The sequence below is a fragment of the Scyliorhinus torazame genome, chromosome 4 (assembly GCF_047496885.1).
Source record: "Scyliorhinus torazame isolate Kashiwa2021f chromosome 4, sScyTor2.1, whole genome shotgun sequence".
Lineage (NCBI taxonomy): Eukaryota > Metazoa > Chordata > Chondrichthyes > Carcharhiniformes > Scyliorhinidae > Scyliorhinus > Scyliorhinus torazame.
Genome location: NC_092710.1, coordinates 225,712,878 through 225,740,122, shown reverse-complemented (window position 1 = coordinate 225,740,122; position 27,245 = coordinate 225,712,878). Strand labels below are relative to the sequence as shown.

At 48.8% G+C, this 27,245-nt stretch overlaps 1 protein-coding gene across 1 annotated transcript in view; it reads left to right on the top strand.

Annotated features, from left to right (window-relative positions):
- Nucleotides 1-27,245, top strand: part of lama4 (laminin, alpha 4) — a 300,723-nt gene that overhangs the window by 54,017 nt on the left and 219,461 nt on the right. The window contains exons 3-5 of the mRNA XM_072499415.1: nt 9,803-9,930; nt 12,161-12,241; nt 13,326-13,540. Of these exons, the coding sequence (XP_072355516.1) occupies nt 9,803-9,930; nt 12,161-12,241; nt 13,326-13,540 (424 nt within the window). The remainder of the gene's footprint in view (nt 1-9,802; nt 9,931-12,160; nt 12,242-13,325; nt 13,541-27,245) is intronic.

Here is a 27,245-nt window from a genome sequence, read left to right as displayed (position 1 = left end):
TCTGACTATGAATTGCTTCTCCCTTCTCTCTCTCTCCCTTTGGTTCTGGTTCTGCCTGCTGTTCCCTTTCTTCGGGTTTATATATTTTTCTAACAGTTACCTAGTTTTTATGACTTTATTGTAAAGAAACTCTTATTTTCTTTGATTGTAAAAAGTATCTTTGATCTAAACATTCTAATCCAACTAAGTACTCATTTTAACATGACTTCATCTCATAGATCTGATTACATTGTGTCCTCTGTGATGTTCAAAATGCTTTGACATCAAGAGGTGTTACTTTTAATTCCTATCATTTCTATAGTTTTATTTTCCAATTGTGTCCTCAGCTCATAATTTTGACTTTGATTTTGGCTTTGAATTATGTTTCTCGTAGACTGATAGTCTCCAGTTTTCTTTAATTTCCCTGGTATTAGCAAATTTTCACACCTAGAATTATCACCAAATTCAACTGAACCTCATCCTTTTTTCCAGATCCTTACTAAGATAATTACTTTCAATGAAGGCATGAGCCATTGTTTTTGGCTTCATTCAAAATCCTGTTTGACTTGTTTGCTAAGCCTGATTGACCAAGGCTATCTGCATTTTACAATCCTTCCCTGGCAGCTGCTGTTAACCCTTTGTGGGATCTTGCCCTGTATTCTCTCATGTTTCTCTCAGACCAGATATTGCCAGACTTCCATGTTTCAAATGACACATCTTTCCATATTTTCAATAACAGATCCCATCACGCTATTTACATTATGATGACATGCAATGCTTAAAATCTGTATCTCCCCAGACCACCAAACCATTTGAGCTTGAACTGTGCAAGTACACTAATGCCTGCTTCAAGTATTGGCCAATGATGCCCTTTACAACAGGAACCTAGGAGCATTGAAACAGTAGGCCATTTAGCTCCACAAGCCTGGGGCGAAATTCTCCACCAACAGCGCGATGTCTGCCGACTGGCGCCAAAAACGGCGCCAATCAGACGGGCATCGCACCAGCCCAAAGGTGCGGAATGCTCCGCATCTTTGGGGGCCGAGCCCCAACATTGAGGGGCTAGGCCGACGCCGGAGGGATTTCCGCCCCGCCAGCTGGTGGAAATGGCGTTTGTTGCCCCGCCAGCTGGCGGAAATGGCGTTTGGTGCCCCGCCAGCTGGCGCGGAAATGCGGCGCATGCGCGGGAGCATCAGCGGCCGCCGACAGTTTCCCGCGCATGCGCAGTGGGGAGAGTCTCTTCCGCCTCTGCCATGGTGGAGGCCGTGGCGGAGGCGGAAGGGAAAGAGTGCCCCCACGGCACAGGCCCGCCCGCGGATCGGTGGGCCCCGATCGCGGGCCAGGCCACCGTGGGGGCACCCCCCGGGGTCAGATTGCCCTGCGCCCCCCCAGGACCCCGGAGCCCGCCCACGCCGTCTGGGCAGGACTTCGGCCCATCCGGGCCGGAGAATTGAGCGGGGGGTCCCGCCAACCGGCGCGGCCCAATTCCCGCCCCCGCCCAATCTCCGGTACCGGAGACTTCGGCGGGGGCAGGGGCGGGATTCACGGCGGCCAACGGCCATTCTCCGACCCGGCGGGGGGTCGGAGAATGACGCCCCTGTTCTTTAATTTGAGTAGTATTTGATATGTGCGCCAGATTTCATTCTCTACTATGTTTTCAGATGGTTATAGTGCAGGATTTTCAGAAACCCAGGCAAAATATGAAAGCAACATGAACTCACCTCATCTCCTCCTACATCAGTGGTGGGCAACCTACGGCCCGGGGGCCACATGCTGCCCTTCTGGGTTTTAAGTGTGGCCCACGAGACATTTTGTTGACCGTTTCTCACACAGTGTTGCCACATTCCACAGATTTCTGTCCATGTCTTTTTATTCATACCGGTATGACTGAAGTGATGCGCACGGAAAGCAAGGGCAAGTGAATTGAGGTGCATTCTGATTGTACACAACATTGACTGTGAGAGCCATGGACTCCCTCTGTGTCTAATGTGTATATATCTATTTTGTTTTTACCATTTGAAGTTGATGATAGTTCTGTTAATATATAAATGATTAAGCATTTTCTGTAATTCATTTTGAAATATTCAGCATGTATTAAATGTATTTAATCTTATTCATGGAGCTATGGTTAGTAAACAAGTCTGATATCAATCTTGCGGCTGACTGTGATGAAGGAGGGTCACTAATGCAGCCCACTCGCTAGCCTAGGTTTCCCATCACTGTCCAACATAAATTCTTTAGGACAATGTCCTCAGCCTAACAATCTTCAGCTACTTCATAAACCACTTTCTTTCCAACATGAGGTCAGGAGAGAGGTTACTTGCTGACAATTGGCTAGTGTTCAGCTCTATTTCTGGTGCTGCATATGTTAAGGTAGTTCATGCTCACATCAAGAAGACCTGTATAATATCCCGGCTTGGCTGCAAAGTAGTAGTAACATTTGTACAACACAGCAGATAATGATCCTCTCCACAAAGAGAGAGCCTAACTATTTTCATGTGCCATTTAATGACATAACCGTTGCCAAAATTTTCACTGCCCACCTCCTGCTTATTCCCATTGACCAGAACTCCAACATAACTTGCTATATATATGCAGAGCAGGTGAGAGGCTGGGTGTTCTACAGTAATTGCATCACCTCCAAATATACATTCCATCAAGGCACATGTCAGGCGTTTAATGGAATGCGCAACACTATTCAGGACAAAGCAACATGCTTGATCAGCATCTCATAAGCTACCCTAAAACGTCACTCTGGAGTCTTTTGGCTGCACAGGGCTCTCCATGATGCTCCGCAGCAATGCACCAAGTCTGTTTCAGAAACCGCCTAGAAGGACAAAAACTGTACTTGTAAATGCATGAGACACCCTCACCTTTCTAACTTGGATATTTATCAATGCTCCTTCATCATCGCTGGGTCAAAAACTGGAATTCTGTAACCAACATTATTGTGAGAGTACTTGGACTGCTGAGCACCACCTTCTCAGGGCAACTAGGAGTGGGCAATTACATCCAAAGCTTTGTTTTTTTTTTCAAAAGATATAAAGAATGTGTTAAATTTGCTTATTCAGGAAATCAAACTCATTGAATGCATTTAAAGGGAGACCGTATCAAAGTGGTACTGTCACTGCTCTGAGAACATGGGTTCAAATCTCCCCAAGGGAGGATGGTACAATTTAAATGCAATCAATTTTTAAAAATCTGGAATTGAAAGCTCAGGTTGCCATAAAGCTATCATCAATTATTGTAAAAAAAAATTATCTGGTTCACTGTCCTTTAGGGGAGGAAATCTGCTGTCCTTACCTGGTCTGGCCTATATGTGACTCCAGAGCCACAGCAATGTGGTTGACTCTTAACTGCTCTAGGAAACAAATATTTTCCTTACCAGCAATGCCCCACATCCCATGAAAGAATTAAGAAAAATAAAAGATGTGAAGAATGAAGCTAAGCATTACTTAATATAGGGTGTAATTTCTATTTATACAGTTGATAACTGGGGCGAGATTCTCCGGCCCCCCGCCGGGTCGGAGAATCGCCGGGGCTGGCGCGAATCCCGCCCCCGCCAGTTGCCGAAGTCTCCGGCACCGGAGATTCGGCGGGGGCGGGAATCGCACCGCACCGGTTGGCGGGCCCCCCCGCGCGATTCTCCGGCCCGGATGGGCCGAAGTCCAGCCGCTAAAATGCCTGTCCCGTCGGCGTGGATTAAACCACCTACCTTACTGGCGGGACAAGGCGGCGCGGGCGGGCTCCGGGGTCCTGGGGGGGACGTGGGGCGATCTGGCCCCGGGGGGTGCCCCCACGGTGGCCTGGCCCGCGATCGGGGCCCACTGAACCGCAGGCGGGGCTGTGCCGTGGGGGCACTCTTTCCCTTCCGCCTTCGCCACGGTCTCCACCATGGCGGAGGCGGAAGAGACTCCCTCCACTGCGCATGCGCGGGAATGCCGTGAGCGGCCGCTAACGCTCCCGCGCATGCTCCGCCCGGAGATGTCATTTCCGCGCCAGCTGGCGGGGCACCAAAGGCCTTTTCCGCCGGCTGGCGGGGCGGAAGTTCGTCCGGCGCCGACCTAGCCCCTCAAGGTTGGGGCTCGGCCCCCAAAGATGCGGAGCATTCCGCACCTTTGGGGCGGCGCGATGCCCGTCTGATTTGCGCCGTTTTGGGCGCCAGTCGGCGGACATCGCGCCGTTTCCGGAGAATTTCGCCCAAGTATGGGGATATAATTAATCCAAACATGGAGAACAGAATTACTTGAAAACTAGGAATAAAAGAGTGAAGAGCTCATCCCAAAGTAAGATGAAACATCACATCGTAATACCGTGAAAACGGAGAGGATGTGACACATTCCAGAAAGAAAATATTAAGTTTGTTGCAGTCATGGAAACATCTGTTTTAAATATTCACATCTTTTTCCTGTTGACAGTGTGGTTGCTAAGAAAATATTTCTTGTTCTGCAGCCAATTTTTTTTGCACCAAGTTCCAGGAAAATATTTCTGCTAGAATTTAATTATTCATAGGATTATGTAGGATATATGGCATAGTAACAGGTCATTTGGCCCAATCAGTGGTTCACCAAAAAGAAACCAAATCTTCCAGGCTGAACCCCAGCCTGTCAGAAATATTACATTGGAACATTTTCGAATGAGGTTTGGCATACAATATATAAATTAGATCCCCAAACTCTGGGGGGGAAAGCTGAGCAGATGGAGCTTCTACTTTGGGCAGAATTGGCAAAATGGCTGTAAGTCATGCCCAAAATTGGAGCTGTTTTGCAAAGATTTTTCCTTGCATTTCTGTTCAAACTCATTTGCAACCAATCACAATCAATAGTGTTTTAAAATATATTCCTTTAAAGGAATATTCCTTGAGTATTGCTAAAAAAAGAGACATGCTGTCAAATTTTTTTGGCTTGCACTCATCAGGTCTAATGCAAGAATGCCAAATTTCACAATTAATAATCTTCAATAAATAAATAAATAATCTTTATTGTCACAAGTAGGCTTACATTAACACTGCAATGAAGTTACTGTGAAAACCCTTTAGTCACCACGGGCGAAATTCTCCTACCCGCCCCGCCACATTTCTGCGCTGACCGGCCGGCGGGAGTCTCCGTAACGCCGGCCGGTCAATGGGGTTTCCCATTGTGGGGCAGCCCCACGCCGTCGGGAAACCCCCGGGCGCCGGCAGAACGGAGACTCCCGCCGGCGGAGAATGACGCCCCACATTGCGGTGCCTGTTCGGGTACACATAGGGAGAATTCAGAATGTGCAATTCACCTAACAGCACGTCTTTCAGGACTTGTCAGAGGAAACCGGAGCACCCGGAGGAAACCCACACAGTAACGGGGAAAACGCGCAGACTCCGCTAGCTCGGAATCGAACCTGGGATCCAGCCGCTGTGAAGCAACAGTGCTAACCACTGTGCTAATGTGCCACCCACCATGCCGTGCCGTGAAGATCTGGTGGACCACTGTGCTACCGTGTCACATACCATGTGAGGAAAAGGTGCTGATTGGTTGGCAAATCAACTCTAATTAGTCAAAGAGTTGCTATGGAGAATACACCAGGGAACTATTGTCCCTTATGATTTTGTTTAATTCAAAAAAATGTTCCAACATGGATTGGGAGATTCAGCAGTCTCTAATTCAAAGAGACTTGGGTGCATTCGTACAAGAAATGCAGAATGTTAGCATAAAAGTGTAGCAAGTAATTAGGAGGCAAATGGTATATCGGCCTCTGTTACAAGGGGATTGAATACAAGAATAAAGAAATGTTGCTGAAATTCTACAATCTTTTAGTGAGACCACATCTGGAATACTGTGTACAGGTTCGGTCTCAATAATTCAGAAAGGATAAACTTGCATTGGGTGGTACAGCGAAGGTTCACTAACGGTGTCTGGGATGTGGAGGTTGCCCTTTGATGCGAAATTGAGTAAATTGGGATTATATTCTCTGCCTTAAAGAATGAGAGATGATCTCATTGAAACCTACAAAACTCTGAAGGGGTTCGATAGGGTGGACATTGAGAGATTGTTTCCATTGGTCGGGGAATCTAAAATACAGGGACGCAATCTCAGGATAAAAGGCTGACCATTTCGGACCGAGATGAGGAGAAATTATTTCACTCACAAGGTTGTGAATCTTTTGAATTCTCTACCCCAAAGGGCTGTGGAGGTTCCATCGTTAACTCCATTTATGGCTGGGGTAGACAGATGGTTGGTCTCTCAGAGAATGAAGGGATATGGGGAGCAGGTGGGAAGATGGAGTGAAAGCCCAAGATCAGAGATGATCCTATTGAATGACAAAACAGGTTTGATGACCAATTGGCCTACTCCCTCTCTTATATCTTGTATTATTCTGTTCTAATACTAAGTCCCTCGGCTGAGGACGTGGAGGCTTTCACCATCAACAGCAGTGCCCCACAATATGACCATACCAAGCCAGTAATGCATACTGCATCTGAGAAACAATGCGACCATGGAAATCCCCAATCAGCCATGAGCTTGTTTCCATTTACACTACCATCTTCCTGCGAGATCCCCCATGACAATGACATGTGCATTGTTGGTCACAAGCACTTTGGACGGGATTCTTTGAACCTGAGGCTAAGTTGACGCCTTCGTAAACGTCGTCGCATTTTACGACGGCGTCATGAGGCCCCCAGGATCAGTGATCCTGAGCCATACAGGGGGCCAGCACGGCACTGGAGCGACTCACGCAGCTCCAGCTGCCAATGCCGGCGTCAAACAGGCGCTGCGTGTCTGCGCATGTGCACTACGGCTGCCGCAAATTCGCGCATGCGCGCTAGCTTCCTTCTCCGCGCCAGCCCTGACGCAACATGGTGGAGAGCTACAGGGGCCAGCGCGGAGTAAAAGAGGCTCTCACCAGGAGAGGCCAGCCAGCCGATCGGTAGGCCCCGATTGTGGGCCAGGCCACTCCCTCCCCGCCACCAGGCCGCCCCCGCGCAGGATGGACGCCGAGGTCCCGCCGGATAAGACCACATGTGAACGGCGTCGGCGGGACTAGGGCTTTCTTGGCGGCCACTCGGCCCATCCGAGGAGGAGAATCGCCAGGGGGGGTGGGGGCTGCATAGAGCAGCCCCCGATCGGCGCTGCCCCAACCGCGCTGGCACCAACGGCGCGATTCTCCAGTCACCGGAGAATCGGCGGACCGTCGTCAGGGCAGCGTCGCGTGAATCACGCCCGGCCCGGCGATTCTCTGACCCGGCCCCGGAGTCAGAGAATCCCGTCCTTTATACAGCTTATCGAGACAATCAGACAGAAACCAAAATAATCCTGCTGACTTTGCTGTCCTGGTGGCCATGATGACCTTGGCGGTTGTCCTCTACTGGAGCCTGAGTTGGCTCGGATTGGGAAGGAGCATCCAGCCTCATGGCTGGTCACTCCTCAGTCATTGCGGCATCGGCAGATGCAGTTATCACTGGCAGAATGACAAGGGAGTTGTTGCCCTCTTCTGGAGCACCTTAGAGGAGCTCAAACAGATGACAGGCAGCTCGTCGACCAGGTACATTTGCACCTCCCTGCTCACCATTAATATGGGGCACCTCGGAGTCTCCCCCATCTCTCAAACTGGCAGTGGCATCCAGAGGTCACAGCCAGTGTACTGGCGTGCAGGTCCAAACGTGACCCCTGGATCCCCTGAGGGTGCCTCTGAATCTTCTTCTCCATGAGAGTCGCCACACTCTCAATAGAGGAGAATGTCCCCTCAGTGCTCAAGGTCAGTGCAGTGCTCATGTTCCACATGGACTGCACAATGACAGAAACCATGGGATGCAGACCATCCTGGATATCTGCCAGGTCTCCCCAAGCATCGTGCAGGACATCCGTCACCTGTCACCTGATGGATGTCTCCAGACGTCTCCATCTGCTTGGACCCAGCACAGTCCTGATCCCCAGCCGTACTCCCACTGTCAGTGCTTTGGGATGTCTCTGCCTCTGTCACCTCCTCAGACGAGTGTGCTGTGGTCTCACCACCATACACTATTTGCAGAGACAATGGCCTAATGCCCACTGACATGTGAGTTTCAATGTTGATGCCTGGTTCCGAAAGTTGTGAAATAAGTGCAGGAACAAAGTCTTCCTGGGTGTTTAACAGGGGGTCCTCAGGGTCACCTGGTTCTCCTGCAAATGTTGGATCTGAGGGTGGAAGGCAGCACATCAGTGAATTCAATCATCATCATCACTGTAAATACTAGATGACCAGCTGAGACAATTGAGAGATGCTTCATGATGACATCTGCAATGGTTGGGTCAGCTCACTTTTTGATAAGAGGAGCCTGTACCCACAGCACATGCACCTGGAACATGCACTCTTGCCATAATTCCAAATCCCCATTTCACCAAGACCGGGGGAGATAGCTGGCCTGTGTAAATCCAACTCAAGAGCATCAGCTTCACTCCTAGTGAGGACCAGCAGATTGGGACTCCCCCATTGATTTGGCGGTGCTCTGTAGCACTTGCCTTCTCCTGGCAGACGACAGTAGAAAGCTTCATTAATGTTTCACCTTCCTTTAGGGCCATTCCAGGTGCCCCAGCCACCACATGCACATTTAGCGTGCTATTTTACTGTGGCACACCTCCCCCTCCAATGCATTGTGGCCTATGGTGCTGACAGCCCAGACTTGACAGAGCAGGCTTCAGTGCCAGTTGGCATATACACCCAGATCACTGAGCACACAACGGAATGGGTCCCGGACTACACTGCTCTGCACAGGTCCATGCCATCTTTGTACTTTCCCTTGGCATCCACAAAAGATTGTTGAAGCTTTTGTGACACTGAAGCCAGGTGCGGCGAACAATACCTTACCCACTGACCTGGGTGGCAACCTCTATCTCTGCCTTCTTTGTCTGACGGGGTAGCCTTCTCTTGTCATCCCAGGGTATGAGAATGTAGCATCTGGCACTTAGCCCACCCGACTTACCCTCCCGCCTTCCATAACTCCTGGTGCTGATGGCATTTCTGGACTACAGGAATGTTATTATTGTTATTCCACACAGCGCCCTCAGCCACCCCACAACTCTTGATGACCTCCAGACATCTGCAGTCCACAGGGTGTAACCCCCCCCCCCTCGCCCCGGGCCTGGTCCTCATTGGACACTGTGCTTGATGTGTTCCCACCCCCACTCAGCATGAGCCCAGCCAGTAGACGCATTACACACTGGCCGGGCCACCACCCAATGTGCTAATGCGTTAACTTTGAAATATTGGGTGGGAGCAGGTTGCATATCCGCTTTCTCCCATAAGAACTTCAGCCGCATCCCCCACGAATGTAAAATTCAGGCCCATTTTTCAGTGACGAGCAGATCAGGGCAGAATTAAGGGGTTGTTATTCGGGCAGGTCACTTGTCGCCCGAAAGGAACAGAGCAGCAAAAAGGGCAACTTGTTTTGTTCTGTTTTCAAACAAATAACTAATTAAATAAATTGGACCAACAGATCATCATATAACTTGCACACTGTGATGCATGCTTTTTGTTCTTCCACAAGCTAATTTTCCTCATCACTGTGCCCACTTATGGATGCATAGTCACACTGAATCTGTACCGATGCTGGAAAAAGCATTTTGATTCTAAAGAAAGCAAATATATTTAAAAGAAACATAAGCCTGCAAACTAAAAAGGTAGAAATCCATAAAGCAGATAGCATCAGACATTCTTCTGCTATTAAATGAATAATTTATTAATGTTGGTTTAAAAATATCAACATGAAATAAATATTGCAAAGGGAAAAGTTATCTGCTTTTGGAACTCAATTGAAGTCTAACACGCAGTAAATGACAAAATATGAATTATTTATCACTTTGTATTACAGAAATGTCAGAATAACACAACTGGGGACCACTGTGAAAAATGTCTTGATGGCTATATTGGTGATGTTGTCCAGGCTCATCATAAATCTTGCCAGCCTTGTCCTTGCCCTCTAAGCATACCTTCAAATAAGTAAGTGGAAAATACAAAGACTTATTTACTGCAGTCCTGCAATTTTTGCTTGATTTCTTAAATGGTGTATGCTCCACAAACAACCTGCGTAATGTGGATCTGATGTGTGTAGTGAAAGATTTTTTTAAATCAGCTGAATCTGGGATAGCTTATCGTATCATGTGAAGTATATGTGATCTTCACCATTTGGAGATCCTATAGAGCCGGTCATCACCTGCTAGGAATTAAGAATACAACTTTATCTAATTTATAGATAAAAGATATTGACTAAGTAGACACCGAGCGGATATTTCCTCTTGTGGGGCAATCTAGAACGAGAGGTCATAGTTTTAGGATAAGGGGTAGCAGATTTGAAACGGAGAATAGGAGAAATTACTCCTCTCAAGGAGTCGTGAATCTGTGGATTTCACTGCCCCAGAGTGCGGTGGATGCTGGGACATCGAAGCATAGAATTTTACCACACAGAAGGAGACCATTTGGCTCATCGCGTCTGCACGGGCTCCCAAAAGAGCAACCTAGCTAGTCCCATTCCCAAGTCCTATCTCCATAGCCATCAAAATTCATCACTTTCAAATATATATTTATTTTGAAACCTCCTCTGGAATCCACCTCCACCACTCGCTCAGGCAGCGCATTCCAAACCCCAACAACTCGCTGATTAAAGAGCTTTCTCCTCATTTCACTCCTAGCTCTCTTGCTGACCATCTTGAAATTGTGACCCCCCAGTCACTGACTTATCTACTAGTGGAAACAGAATATCCATCTGTACCCTGTCAAAATTGTTCAGAATTTTGAACACCTCAATAAGGTCACCTCTTAATCTTCTCTGCTCCAAAGAGAAGAAGTTCAATCTTTCCCTGTATCTAAAATTCCTCATTCCTGGTATCATTCTCCTACTCTCTCTAGGGCGTTAACATCCTTGCTTAAATAAAGTGCCCACAACTGAACACAATATTACAATGTGTTCTGACCAATGATTTGTAGACATGCAGCATTACTTTCTTGCTTTTATACTCTGTACCCCTATTTATAAACTCAAGGATCCTATAAGCCTTAACAACTGTTTCCACTTGCCTGGAAACCTTCAGAGAATAATGCACTTGAACTCTGAGTTCCCTTTGCTCCTGTACTCCCCTCAAAGTTGTACCATTAAGCCTGTATTGTCTCCCCATATTTCTTCTCCCAAAATGCATTACCGCACATTTCTCTGCATTGAAATCCATCTGCCAGGTGTGTGCTCATTTGGCCAACTTGTCAATGTCCCTCTGAAGTCGCTTCGTGTCATCCTCACAATTCACTATTCTCCCTAGCTTAGTATCATCTGCAAATTTAGAGATTTTGCCCTCAACACCCATCTCTAAATCATTTATATAAATCAGAAAAAGCAAGGGTCGCAACAATGAGCCCGAGGGAACACCACTTTCAACTCGTCTCCAGTCTGAGAAATACTCATCTGTACCTACTGTCTGTTTCCTATCTCTTAACCAACTTCTAATAAGTGCTGCCAAGGACCCATCAATCTGCTAACCAACCTACCATGTGGCACCATATCAAATGCTTTCTGAATGTCCAAATATACAATGGCGCAGTGGCTGAGTGGTTAACATAGCTCCAGGGACCCAGGTTCAATTCTGACCTTGGGTTACTGCCTGTGTGGAGTTTTGGACATCCTCCGAATGTCTACGTGGGTTTCCGCGGGGTTGTCTGGTTTCCTCCCACTGTCCAAGGTGTGCAGGTTAGGTGGATTGGTCATGCTAAATTGCCCTTAGTGTCCAAAGGTTGGGTGGGGTTACAGGGATAGGGTGGGGGATTGGGCTGTGGTAGGATGGTCTTTTGAGGGTCTGTGCAGATATGATGGGCTGGAAGGCCTCCTTCTGCACGGCAAGCATTCTATGATGACAACATCCATAGCATTACCCTTAACTACTGCCTGTGACACCTCGACAATGAACTCAATTACATTTGTCAGACATGACCTGCCTTTGACAAAACCACACTGACTGTCTAGTATTAACTTATTTTTCTCTAAGGAGGTAATTGCCCCCTTTTGCACTGTAGGGCTGCTATAGATTCTATGGTCGGCCATATTAATAAGTGCGGCTATTGAATATAATAATAATGTTAAGCCTCGTTGAATGTAGCACAGACTATGGCAAGGGCGGAAGTAAAAGCTTTAAAACTGCTATGAAATGGAAATTGACTTTTTCTTGTATTTTCTTCCTATTTACAGTTTTGCTCTTTCCTGTATGATTAAAGCTGACAAATTGCGATGTGTATGTCAGAAAAATTATGCTGGACCCAGATGTGAAAGGTTGGTATTTTTTATTTTGGTTGTTTGCATTAAATTGTATATGATAGAAAAATATTTTGTCCTGTATATTTTTATAAGTAGGAGATGGCAAAGGTGTGACACCCTATACAGGACATATGGGATCCGAGTGAGCAGGACAAGCAACTGAGGATCTCCTTTATCAATTAGATCGAAGGATTGAAGGCTAAATAGAACGGGTTAATTCGGAAAGATAAATAAATAGAGAGAGAAGAGAAACAACAAGATAAAGTAAAAGATAAACTTATTTTTTAAAATATCCAACAACAATTAAAATCTGAAGGGCTGGATGGCCACAATTATTGCCATTCATTTTCATGCCTGAGAGGTTGTCTAGCAATGATTAGCACCTATGACATTGTTAAAGGTATACTTGGACTAATAGGGGCAAGCCATAGTTTTCCATCATGGGCTTGATTTGTATTCAGCCTGAAAATATTTTTCAAAAAATCATGTTCAGACAATGCAGGCGACTGAGAAGCCAAATAGTGAGATGATGTTTTCACAAAGTGACTTTTGGATATCCACTTTAAATTGTGTATCTTCCCTCGTATTTATGTTGACAAAAATGTTTGGGCCACAATAATTTTACTCTGTTCATCCTCTACACTACTATGTATTGTCTTAGTATGTAGATGAAGCTTTATTCCACATCATCATAGGATGGGAGCAATGTTCTCTCAAATGTCTCTTTTCTCTGCGTAGGCAACATGTTGCACTCTTGTGATTCTTTACAGATTACCACAAGGAGGTGCATGCATGCTTCTTAAAGGAAACATTGGGTGTGCGTGGCCTATTTATTATGAGTGCAGTGCACCCTAGATTTCCACGCACTCATGCATGCATCCAGGTTAGAAGGAGCATTACCTGGGAGTACCTTGTAAGGCTGTTATGTACAAAAGTAGAAAATGCTTCAATTCCTTGTAATGGTAACCCTCATTTTAATGAGACCTTCTTCAAAAAATGCAAAACATTTACCAAAGTAATTACCATACAAATATGGAAGAGCCCTAGCTGCATCACAATGAAGAACAAATGCATTTAAAGAGATGCTTGTTTATTCCAGATGTGCACCTGGTTACTATGGAACACCTTTACTCTATGGAAGCAGTTGCAGAAAATGTAACTGCAATGGTAACTCTGATCCCAATCTCATATTTGATGACTGCAATGAGGAAACTGGGTATTGTCGCAATTGTCTGCGAAATACGACAGGCATCCACTGTGAACGCTGTGCTCCTGGTTACTATGGAAATGCCATCAATACTAAAAACTGCACAGGTGTGTACATCTATTTATATAGCTGTTCAATGATTGTTATAACTTCCAAATGCAGCTGAAGACCTTAAGAGTGAAACAGAATGAAAAATATATTAATTCATTTACTTACAAGTTGCTAATGTGTACTTAATTGCCAAAAGTAAGTACTGGCAAAATGTGAAGACAATCATTTTGGAAATTCGAGCCTGAGCTTTGAACAAGAGAAACAAAAACACTTTCAGGCTCAGATAATAACATTTCATAAGAATGTTTAAGCTTTAATTTTTTTTTAGTGGTTCCTATTCTTTTAAGAAAGTAATGCTTTTTTAAACTCCCCTGATTGCCTTTTTCCAATCATTTTGTGGAAGCCAGGTTGTAATTAGAAACCTCAAATGCTGGCAATGCAGTCAAGGAAAGTTTATTTGTGGAAATATGGTGAAAATACCATGGATGAGTAAGTCATACTCTTTCTGAATAGTCAGAGACCAAAGCATCACGTTCTATCAGAAACACTAACGGTGACTTGGATTCTATTATGAGTGGGTCACTAATTTTTCACCTCTGTGCCCAGGTACGAATTTGCCCCATGCTAGACTAAACAGTTTTAAAACTATTTTTACCTGCCATCTTATCCTCTGCAAAGCCATATCATAGCCTGTTCATAGGACTTGTCAACTTGAATGATATAAACGTTTTTCCTTGATAATATTTTATCATCAATTTATATAATGTAGCCTGAGTAACAGATATTTCTCCACAAATGCACGCTTCATAAAAGCATTTTATTTCACAATAAATATATTTAACATGCAACAGATGATTTGATTCACTTAGTTCAATCAATAGTTTCTTTTTGCAACACAAAATAATACAACAACTGTTTACTTTTTACAATCTATGGGGAATCAAGTTAAAGCCTACCACAATAAAATAAACAGCTTTTATGTAACTTCTTTGAAACTTATGGAAAGATATTCTGCTTTAATATGCAACACTTTCCAAATTCTTTCTGTGGAATAACAGGTCAGATAAATTGTAATTGTCCAAAGCTTGAATGTAAACAATGCAGATCAAAGCTTTCAGCCTTCTAGGCATACAAACATACTTATATACTTTAAAGGGCAATGAATTTGAATGTGTGAAAACCACTTCAAAGATTTCCACCACGTTAAAGGGATTACTTTTACCTTTGTCACACAGATCTTTAAACCTGACATACTGACAGACATTTTAAAGGGGTTAAGAGTACAGATCGGATCACTTTCACTTTATTACGACAAAATTTTAATTTTTATATACTGATTGACTTTAATAGGTTTAAAGGCTGGAGAGGGGAAGGGCAGCCATACAAGCCCCATTCAAGGAAATACCCCTGGCCTGGGCCCTTCCAATCCAGCACAAGCCCCCTGACCCCCACCTCTGTTGAATGACCCCCCCCCCTCGACACCCTGGTAGCAATTATTGGGAGGGTACTTACCAACTTGCCACCTATTGGACTGCAAGGTGCCAGGTTGGCACTACCAAGGTGTGGGGCCTGGAAGAGGGGTACTGAGGGAGGCACTGGTGGGGGGTGAAGAGGGTTTCTGAGAAAGGGGCCCTTGCCAGCTATTAGGGTGCTGGGGTCCCTTGCCAAGATCTGGGGAGGACGGTGGTGGTGGGGGGTGCTGCAGCAGCTTTTACAGATCAGGGCGCCCTCTTTTAAACGGCGGTCTGATCTCAGAGGTGCCGGAGAGTTTAGGTCCCGCCACTCTCAGTTGCAGCGCGGACCCCAGAGTGCCATGGAATTGTATGGAAAAGCGAATTCAGCTAAAAGAAAACATCAGGGTTGCTCCTAGCGCTAGCGAGAATCACTCTTGTTTCCCCAGAAGTTTGCAGGAGCACTTAGTCGTGGATCAGGAGAATCGTGCCCAAAGACAAGTTGAGCTGTGAATTTTTTTAAGTACCAATCTCTCCTAAAAATGACTCGCTTCCTTTAATGCATACTCACAAAATCTCCTCATCATTCTTTGTGTTGTAAACTATGTTTGATCACTGCCATAATGAGTGCTATTACAAAAATGCTTCCATGTGTGTCTTAATCAAGATTGGAATCCCATTCCTATTCATATGCTCCATTACATTAGTGAATGGTGCAATTACACAATTTCAAACAACATTTACGGTGGGAATTAAAAACAGACGAAGGTTTATCTAAAGTGTCTCGCATTCAGAAAATATTTCCAAAGATTCTCAAGGAAGAGAAACAAGGGATTCTCCCGTTCACGGTGGGGCGGGGCGGGGGGGGGGGGGGGGGGTACGGGCGGGGGGGGGGGGTGGCGTGAACCACTCCGGTGTCGGGCTGCCCCAAAAGTGCGGAATCCTCCGCACTTTCAGGGGCTAGGCCCACCCCGGAGTGGTTGGCGCCCCGCCGGCCGGCGGGAAAGCGGCCTGGCGACACGCCAACCGGTGCCGAAGGGCTTCCGCCGGCCGTCGCGAGTCCGCGCTGGCGCAGGAGCGCCAGCGCGTGCTGGCGTCATCCCCGCGCATGCGCTGAGGGATTCACTTCTGCACCGGGAATGGCGGATGACCACGGCCTCCGGTGCGGAAGGAATAGAGTGACCCCACGGCACAAGCCCGCCCCCAGATCGGTGGGCCCCGACCGCGGGCCAGGCCACCATGGGGGCACCTCCTGGGGCCAGATCCCCCTGCGACCCCCCAAGAACCCCAGAGCCCGCCCGCACCGCCGGTAAGGGACCAACTCTAATTTACGCTGGCGGGACCGGCATAGAACGGGCGGTACTTCGGCCCATCGCGGGCCGGAGAATCCGGACAGCCCCGGGGCCGGATTTTGGGGGGCGGGAGAATTGGGAGGACGGCGGGGGCGGGATTCACGCCAACCCTCGGCGATTCTCCCACCCGGCGGGGGGGTCAGAGAATCCCGCCCGGAGAATCCTCAGAGGAATGGACCATTGATTTCTTGATATGTACTCCTAAACTGTAATTCTCCATTCTTAAACTGGGACTTTAGGGGCCTGCAAGAATAGGATAGGATACCGGGTCAGTGGTGATGTGAATGTGGAGAGGCCATTATACTGGGGGTGTTAGGTGGCATGCCCGTCACCTTTCTACTACAATGGCATTTGACAGCAGCAAGGGAGAGGTAGATGACCCATCCACCCAGAGGCTTATTGAGTCATTTATGTGGCCAATTAAGGGCCTCTACCCATCATCATTGGAATTTTACCAGAGGCCATTCACTGGGTGCAGAGATTGCCTGGTAAACCTCATGGCCTCCATGCAGGTTGGGGGACTCTTAACCTGGCAACCTCTAGAGGGCCCTTGATGTGTTGGGTGTTCTGGATCACATACAGGTCACCAACACTTGAAATAGTGCAACACTATTTTATTGAATCATTAACTGTTTAAACATACTTAGACTGTGGGTTAATACGATACTAGCTTTAACTAAAGACCTCGGCCTTGTCCGAACCAGTCGATGCACTCAGCGCATGGTGAATGTCTGTGTTGCAGGCTGTGAGCTCTGTCCTCCTAGCTAGCTGCAACTCGAGTGAGCGGGAACTCTGATGCTCCCTGTCTTTGTAGTGCGTGTGCTCTAACTGGTGATTGGCTGCGGTGTTGTGTATGTTGATTGGTCCCAGTGTGTGTCTGCACCATGATATACTGGTGTATATTATGACATCCACCCTTTTATAAAAAATGTACCTGCGTGGCAATAAATAGTGTATTGTGAATGTTCCTGACTACGTGTGTGCAAAATATTTACAGGACTATTTACATAAAAAGTAAGCTATTTACATGGGAAGGTGCCTGGTGAAGAAAAAAACAGTGCGTCGCAAGAATAACGAGATGAACACCATATACAAACCACTTGAATGATTAAACGGAAGAACAGAACAAATCAGAAAGTCCATAAGTCCACAAAGTTCACAAATTAAGTCTCTGAGGTGGGCGGCAAATTCTGGTTGACCGCCTCAAGGGTGGGTCGGGAGCCGCCGGCTGAGTAGCGGGCTGGACTGTGTCAGAGTGAGGAGGATGCAGAGTGACCGGAATCTCTGCATAGTCCAGGTCAGCGTCAACAGGAGGGTGTGGCAATGGTGGAGGATCACGTAGTGAGCGCGGAACGAGACGAAGGGCACGTCGATTGCGGCGCAGAATGGAGCCATCCGGTAGACGAACCAGGAACGAGCGGGGAGCCACCTGCCGAAGAACCACAGCGGTTACAGACCAGCCACCATCCGGAAGATGGATGCGGACGTTGTCATCTGGAGCCAGAGCAGGGAGATCAGCTGCACGGGAGTCATGAGCCGCCTTGTGCTGTGCACGAGACAGTTGCATTCGTTGAAGGACCGGAAAGTGGTCGAGGTCTGGGACATGAATGGATGGCACCGTCGTCCTCAGGGTGCGACCCATGAGCAGCTGGGCTGGCGACAGGCCAGTGAACAGTGGGGCCGAGCGATAGGCCAGCAGGGCGAGGTAGAAATCGGACCATGCATCGGCAGCCTTGCAGAGGAGCCATTTGACTACGTGGACGCCCTTCTCCGCTTTGCCGTTGGATTGGGGGTACAGGGGACTGGATGTCACATGCACAAAGTTGTACCTCCTGGCAAAGTTGGACCATTCCTGGCTTGCGAAACAGGGGCCATTTACCGACATCACAGTGAGTGGGATGCCGTGTCGAGCAACGGTGTCCTTACAGGCTCGGATGACTGCAGACGATGTGATAGAACATAAGAACATAAGAACTAGGAGCAGGAGTAGGCCATCTGGCCCCTCGAGCCTGCTCCACCATTCAATGAGATCATGGCTAATCTTTTGTGGACTCAGCTCCACTTTCCGGCCCGAACACCATAACCCTTAATCCCTTTATTCTTCAAAAAACTATCTATCTTTAACTTAAAAACATTTAATGAAGGAGCCTCTACTGCTTCACTGGGCAAGGAATTCCATAGATTCACAACCCTTTGGGTGAAGAAGTTCCTCCTAGGAGACTTCCGGGTGCGGCGATGACCAGCTGAGTCGCACGTTTCGGCAGCTCCCTGTGAAACGGACTTTTGGGCTCTTGATAGGAGCCCCAACGGCAATTTTAACGGCTAAAAACACCGTGCGGTAAACCAGGAGGGTGTTCCCCCTGGACACGGATGGAAAAAGGAGAGGAAAGTGGCCGGATTGCAGCGGATCCTTTGGAACAACGGCAAGGAAGGCAAGCAAAAACCAAGATGGCGTCGGAAGGTGGCAGTTTCATATGGGGCCCTGAACAACAAGAGTTCTTGAAATGCTGCGTGGAGGAGATAAAAAAGGAAATGAAGAAAGAGTTGTTGGCCCCAATACTACAGGCGATTGAAGGGCTGAAAGAGGAACAAAAGACCCAGGAGCAGGAGCTTCGGGTTGTGAAGGCGAAAGCAGCCGAGAATGAGAACGATATACAGGGCCTGGTGGTGAAGTCGGAGATACAGGAGGCACACCAGAAACGATGTGTGGAGAGGTTGGAGGCACTGGAAAACAACGCAAGGAGGAACAACCTGAGGATTCTTGGCCTTCCTGAAGGTGTGGAGGGGGCGAACGTCGGGGCATATGTGAGCACGATGCTGCATTCGTTAATGGGAGCGGAGGCCCCGACGGGTCCGTTGGAGGTGGAGGGAGCGTACCGAGTTATGGTGCGAGGATTGAGAGCAGGAGAAACTCCCAGAGCCATAGTGGTGAGATTCCTCCGTTTTAAGGATAGAGAAATGGTCCTTAGATGGGCGAAGAAAACTCGGTGCAGTAAATGGGAGAACGCGGTGATCCGCGTTTATCAAGACTGGAGTGCGGAGGTGGCGAGAAGGATGGCGAGCTTTAATCGGGCCAAGGCGGTACTTCACAAAAGGAAGATAAAATTTGGAATGCTGCAACCGGCAAGACTGTGGGTCACATATCAAGGGAGGCACCACTACTTTGAGACGGCGGATGAAGCGTGGACTTTTATTGTAGAAGAAAAACTGGAATGAGTGGATTATGAAAAAGAACGTTTGGACAAAGTGGTGGGGCGAATGGGGGGGGCGAAGAGGGGTTTTATGTTCTAATCCTGCGGTATGGTAACTTTTCTTTCTCCCACAGGTGGTGATGGGGGGAGGTGGGGAGGGAGAGGAGATGGGGCGTTGGCCATGGGAGGCGGGGCCAAGGGAGAGGCGCGGGCTTGGTTCCCGCGCTATGATAATTATGGCGGGAATAGAGAAGCAGGAAGGAGGGGGCGTCGCACGGTGCGAGCCGTGGTCACGGGGGGAAGCCGAGGTCAGCCAGAATTTGCTGACTTCTGGGAGCAACATGGGGGGAGTAATTACGCTAGCGGGGGGTCTAGCGGGGGGGGTGGGAGGGGGGAATTACTGGGTTGCTGCTGCTGGGGAAAGGGGGGAGTGGGTACGGGAGAGGATGGGCGGGGGGGGCACCGCCTGGGGGAGATACAGCTGCGTGGGAACTGGGTGAGAAGCTGGAAAAAGATGATGGCTAACCGGCAAGGGGGGGGGGGGGGGTGGGAAGCCCCCCAACTCGGCTGATCACGTGGAACGTGAGAGGGCTCAACGGGCCGATAAAGAGGGCACGAGTACTCGCACACCTTAAGAAACTTAAAGCAGATGTGGTTATGTTACAGGAAACGCACCTGAAACTGATAGACCAGGTTAGGCTGCGCAAAGGATGGGTGGGGCAGGTGTTCCATTCGGGGCTGGATGCGAAAAACAGGGGGGTGGCTATATTAGTGGGGAAGCGGGTAATGTTCGAGGCAAAGACTATAGTGGCGGATAACGGGGGCAGATACGTGATGGTGAGTGGCAAATTACAGGGAGAGATGGTGGTTTTGGTAAACGTGTATGCCCCGAACTGGGATGATGCCAACTTTATGAGGCGAATGCTAGGACGCATCCCGGACCTAGAGACGGGAAAGCTGATAATGGGGGGAGACTTTAACACGGTGTTGGAACCAAGGCTGGATAGGTCGAAGTCCAGGACTGGTAGGAGGCCGGCAGCAGCCAAGGTGCTTAAGGATTTTATGGAGCAGATGGGAGGTGTGGACCCGTGGAGATTCAGTAGACCTAGGAGTAAGGAGTTCTCGTTTTTCTCCTATGTCCATAAAGTCTATTCGCGCATAGACTTTTTTGTGTTGGGTAGGGCATTGATCCCGAAGGTGAGGGGAACGGAATATACGGCTATAGCCATTTCGGATCATGCCCCACACTGGGTAGACTTGGAGATAGGGGAGGAAACAGGAGGGCGCCCACCCTGGAGAATGGACGTGGGACTAATGGCGGATGAGGGGGTGTGCCTAAGGGTGAGGGGATGTCTTGAAAAGTACTTGGAACTCAATGACAATGGGGAGGTTCAGGTGGGAGTGGTCTGGGAGGCGTTGAAGGCGGTGGTTAGGGGGGAGCTGATATCAATAAGGGCACATAAAGGGAAGCAGGAGAGTAAGGAACGGGAGCGGTTGCTGCAAGAACTTTTGAGGGTAGACAGACAATATGCGGAAGCACCGGAGGAGGGACTGTACAGGGAAAGGCAAAGGCTGCATGTGGAATTTGACTTGCTGACTACAGGCACTGCAGAGGCACAATGGAGGAAGGCGCAGGGTGTACAGTATGAATATGGGGAGAAGGCGAGCAGATTGCTGGCACACCAATTGAGGAAAAGGGGAGCAGCGAGGGAAATAGGGGGAGTGAGGGATGTGGAAGGAGAGATGGAGCGGGGGGCGGAGAGAGTGAATGAAGTGTTCAAGACATTTTATAAAAAATTGTATGAAGCTCAACCCCCGGATGGGAGGGAGAGAATGATGGATTTTTTGGATCGGCTGGAAATTCCCAAGGTGGAAGAGCAGGAAAGGGTGGGACTGGGAGCACAGATCACGGTAGAAGAAGTGGTGAAAGGAATTAGGAACATGCAGACGGGAAAGGCCCCGGGACCGGACGGATTCCCAGTTGAATTTTACAGAAAGTATTTGGACTTGCTCGCCCCGGTACTGACGAGGACCTTTAACGAGGCAAAGGAAAGGGGACAACTGCCCCCGACTATGTCTGAAGCAACGATATCGCTTCTCTTAAAGAAGGAAAAGGATCCGCTACAATGCGGGTCCTACAGACCAATTTCCCTCCTAAATGTGGATGCCAAGGTCCTGGCCAAGGTAATGGCAATGAGAATAGAGGAATGTGTCCCGGGGGTGGTTCACGAGGACCAAACTGGGTTTGTGAAGGGGAGACAGCTGAACACGAATATACGGAGGCTGTTAGGGGTAATGATGATGGCCCCACCAGAGGGTGAAACGGAGATAGTAGTGGCGATGGATGCCGAGAAAGCATTTGATAGAGTGGAATGGGATTATCTGTGGGAGGTGTTGAGGAGATTTGGTTTTGGAGAGGGGTATGTTAGATGGGTGCAGCTGTTGTATAGGGCCCCAGTGGCGAGTGTGGTCACGAATGGACGGGGATCGGCATATTTACGGCTCCATAGAGGGACAAGGCAGGGATGTCCTCTGTCCCCATTACTGTTTGCACTGGCGATTGAGCCCCTGGCGATAGCGCTGAGAGGTTCCAAGAGATGGAGGGGAATACTTAGGGGAGGAGAAGAACACCGGGTATCTTTATATGCGGATGATCTGCTACTATATGTGGCGGATCTGGCGGAGGGGATGCCAGAAATAATGCGGATACTTGGGGAGTTTGGGGATTTTTCAGGGTATAAATTGAACATGGGGAAGAGTGAGCTGTTTGTGGTGCATCCAGGGGAGCAGAGTAGAGAAATAGAAGACCTACCGTTGAGGAAGGTAACAAGAGACTTTCGTTACCTGGGGATCCAGATAGCTAAGAATTGGGGCACATTGCACAGGCTAAATTTAACGCGGTTGGTGGAACAGATGGAGGAAGATTTCAAGAGATGGGATATGGTAGCACGGCAATGGCAGGGAGGGTGCAGGCGGTTAAGATGGTGGTCCTCCCGAGATTCCTCTTTGTGTTTCAGTGCCTCCCGGTGGTGATCACGAAGGCTTTTTTTAAAAGGATAGAAAAGAGCATCATGGGTTTTGTTTGGGCCGGGAAGACTCCGAGAGTGAGGAAGGGATTCTTACAGCGTAGTAGGGATAGGGGGGGGCTGGCATTACCGAGCCTAAGTGAGTATTATTGGGCCGCTAATATTTCAATGGTGAGTAAGTGGATGGGAGAGGAGGAGGGAGCGGCGTGGAAGAGATTAGAGAGGGCGTCCTGTAGGGGGACCAGCCTGCAGGCTATGGTGACAGCTCCATTGCCGTTCTCACCGAGGAACTACACCACGAGCCCGGTGGTGGTAGCTACACTGAAGATTTGGGGACAGTGGAGACGACATAGGGGAAAGACCGGAGCATTGGGGGGCTCCCCGATAAGAAACAACCATAGGTTTGCCCCGGGGGGAATGGATGGGGGATATGGAATGTGGCAAAGAGCAGGAATAACGCAACTGAAAGATCTATTTGTGGACGGGAAGTTCGCAAGTCTGGGAGCGCTGACCGAGAAATATGGGTTGCCCCAAGGGAATGCATTCAGGTACATGCAATTGAGGGCTTTTGCGAGGCAACAGGTGAGGGAATTCCCGCAGCTCCCGACACAAGAGGTGCAGGACAGAGTCATCTCAAAGAAATGGATGGGGGATGGTAAGGTGTCGGATATATATAGGGAAATGAGGGACGAAGGGGAGACTATGGTGGACGAACTAAAAGGGAAATGGGAAGAACAGCTAGGGGAGGAGATCGAGGAGGGGCTGTGGGCAGATGCCCTAAACAGGGTAAACCCGTCGTCCTCGTGCGCCAGGCTAAGCCTGATTCAGTTTAAGGTATTACACAGGGCACATATGACTGGAACACGGCTCAGTAAATTTTTTGGGGTGGAGGATAGGTGTGCGAGGTGCTCGAGAAGCCCAGCGAATCATACCCATGTGTTTTGGTCATGCCCGGCACTACAGGGGTTTTGGGTGGGGGTGACAAAGGCGCTTTCAAAAGTAGTAGGAGTCCGGGTCGAACCAAGCTGGGGGTTGGCTATATTTGGGGTTGCACAAGAGCCGGGAGTGCAGGAGGCGAGAGAGGCCGATGTTTTGGCCTTTGCGTCCCTAGTAGCCCGGCGCAGGATATTGCTAATGTGGAAAGAAGCCAAGCCCCCGGGGGTGGAGACCTGGATAAATGATATGGCGGGGTTCATAAAGCTAGAGCGGATTAAGTTCGTCCTAAGGGGGTCGGCTCAAGGGTTCACCAGGCGGTGGCAACCGTTCGTCGAATATCTTGCGGAAAGATAGATGGGGGAAAAAAGAAGGCAGCAGCAGCAGCCCAGGACTTGGGGGGGGGGGGGGGATGGGGGGGGTGGGTGGGGGGGTATAGCCTGTGACAAGGCAGTTGCCAATTAGGGCTAGTTTTCATTTTTGTTATTTAATATTTATTTATTTGTTGTTTTTTGTTTATATAAAAAAGGTCATTATTATCTGTATTGTTATAATGTTGTGTAAAGGATGCACAATGTACTGTGTTGGTTGACCAAAAATTTTCAATAAAATATTTATTAAAAAAAAAAAAGGAGTTCCTCCTAAACTCAGTCCTAAATCTACTTCCCCTTATTTTGAGGCTATGCCCCCTAGTTCTGTTTTCACCCGCCAGTGGAAGCAACCTGCCCGCATCTATCCTATCTATTCCCTCCATAATCTTATATGTTTCTATAAGATCCCCCCTCATCCTTCTAAATTCCAATGAGCACAGTCCCAGTCTACTCAACCTCTCCTCGTAATCCAACCCCTTCAGCTCTGGGATTAACCTAGTGAATCTCCTCTGCACAGCCTCCAGTGCCAGTACGTCCTTTCTCAAGTAAGGAGACCAAAACTGAACACAATACTCCAGGTGTAGCCTCACTAACACCTTATACAATTACAGCAGAACCTCCCTAGTCTTAAACTCCATCCCTCTAGCAATGAAGGACAAAATTCCATTTGCCTTCTTAATCACCTGTTGCACCTGAAAACCAACCTTTTGCGACTCATGCACTAGCACACCCAGGTCTCTCTGCACAGCAGCATGTTTTAATATTTTATCATTTAAATAATAATCCCTTTTGCTGGTATTCCTACCAAAATGGATACCCTCACATTTGTCAACATTGTATTCCATCTGCCAGACCCTAGCCCATTCACTTAGCCTATCCAAATCGCTCTGCAGACTTCCAGTATCCTCTGCACTTTTTGCTTTACCACTTATCTTAGTGTCGTCTGCAAACTTGGACACATTGCCCTTGGTCCTTGATGTTGTGTAAACGTACCACCTCCGGGTAGTTTGAAACGTCGTCTACAATCAGGACATAGTCCCTGCCCAGCGCGTGGAACAGGTCAATGCCGACCTTGGACCAAGGGGACGTGACCAACTCATGGGGCTGTAGGGTCTCACGTGGTTGGGCTGGCTGGAAGCGCTGACAAGTGGGGCAGTTGAGCACTGTGTTGCCGATGTCATCATTGATGCTGGACCAGTACACTGCCTCTCGGGCCCGTCGGCGGCACTTCTCCACACCAAGATGGCCCTCTTGTAGCTGTTCCAAGACAAGCTGGCGCATGCTGTGCGGGATGACAATGCGGTCCAGTTTCAGGAGAACACCATCGACTACCGCCAGATCATCTCTGATGTTGTAGAACTGCGGGCATTGGCACTTGAGCCACCCGTCTGTTAGGTGGCGCATGACACGCTGTAGCATAGGGTCAGCGGCTGTCTCGCGGCGAATTTGAACGAGGCGTTCATCCGTGTTAGGTAGATTGAAGGCCACGAGGCCACATGGGCATCAACCTGGCAGACGTATCCCGCTGGGTCACACGGAGTGTTGACTGTCCTGGAGAGAGCGTCGGCAATGATTAGGTCTTTGCCCGGGGTGTATACCAGCTGGAAGTCGTATCGCCGGAGCTTGAGCAGAATGCGCTGGAGGCGAGGCGTCATGTCATTCAAGTCTTTCTGTATTATATGACCAGCGGGTGATGGTCGTTCTCGACGGTGAATTGGGGAAGGCAGTACACATAATCATGAAACTTGACGACACCAGTCAACAGGCCCAGGCACTCCTTTTCTATCTGCGCGTAGCGCTGTTATGTGGGGGTCATGGCGCGTGACGCATATGCAACGGGGGCCCATGATGAGGCCTCATCGCATTGCAGGAGCACTGCCCCAATGCCAGATTGGCTGGCATTGGTCGAAACCTTTGTCTCTTTTGCTGGATCAAAAAAGGCCAATACTGGGGCCGTGGTGAGTTTGGTTTTGAGTTCTCTCCATTCGCGCTTGTGGGCAGGAAGCCATTGGAAGTCTGTGGTCTTCCTGACCAGGTTCCTGAGAGCCGTGGTATGAGAGGCGAGGTTAGGGATGAACTTCCCTAGGAAGTTGACCATGCCCAGAAATCGGAGGACCGCCTTCTTGTCCTCTGGCTTTTTCATGGCTGTGATAGCAGCCACCTTGTCCACACCCGACCGTACACCCAACTGGGAGATGTGGTCCCCTAGGAACTTGAGTTCCATCTGACCAAAGGACCATTTGGCTCTGTTGAGGCGTAGGCCCTGCTCCCGAATGCGTTTGAACACACGCTGGAGGTGACTGGCATGCTCCTGCGGGGTGGTGGACCAAATGATTATGTCGTCGACATAGACGCGAACACCTTCAATGCCTGCCATCATTTGTTGCATGATCCTGTGTAACACTTCTGAAGCCGATATGATCCCAAACGGCATCCTGTTGTAACAGTATCTGCCAAAGGGGGTGTTAAAGGTACACCGTTTCCTGCTGGATTTGGCGAGCTGGATTTGCCAGAATCCTTTCGAGGCGTCAAGTTTGGTGAAGAGCTTGGTGCGAGCCATCTCACATGTAATCTATTCGCGCTTGGGAATTGGATAATGCTCCCTCATGATATTGCGATTCAAAACCTTGGGATCAATGCAAATTCTCAGCTCGCCTAACGCACACCATGGAACTGACCCAGTCGGTTGGTTCCGTAACGCTTGAGATCACTCCTTGGTCTTGGAGGTCCTGCAGCTGCTGCTTGAGGCGGTCCTTGAGGGGTGCTGGGACTCTGCGAGGTGCATGCACCACAGGCGTGGCGTTCTGTTTGAGTAGGATCTTGTAAGTACATGGGAGCGTGCCCAGTCCTTCGAAGACGTCGCGGTGCTGGTCGATGATGGCGTCGTTGCACCCTGAAGTCAGCGTCCTGGAAGGCAGGCGTGTCATCAGGAGAGAGAGAGTGAACTCGTTGAACGAGGTTCAACAGCTTGCACGCCTGTGCCCCAAGCAGGGAGTCCTTCGAGGAGCCCACAATCCCGAAAGGAAGGATGGCTTTCCTTGACTTGTGCGTCACTTCAAGTTGGCACGAGCCGGTAGCAGGAATGATGTTGCCATTGTAGTCCAATAGCTGGCAGGCCGATGGAAGGGTGGCTGGTTTGACACGAAGGCTTTGGAAAGCAGACCACGCCATGAGATTGGCGGAGGCACCAGTGTCCAGGCGGAATCGTATTTGGGACCGGTTGACCGTCAGGGTAGCACACCACTCATCGTCTGGATCGATGCTGTATACCGACAGCGGCTGGTTTCTTTGCTTCGGGGACAGCCTGTTTTTCGTTACGACACCGACTCGAAAAGGCGCCTTCGGGTCCTCGGTGTCACTGCTGTGTGGGAGGTTCGCATCGGACTCGGTGACCGTGGGTTGAATTGCCCGAACATTCCTGCGAGGCTGGCTGAAGC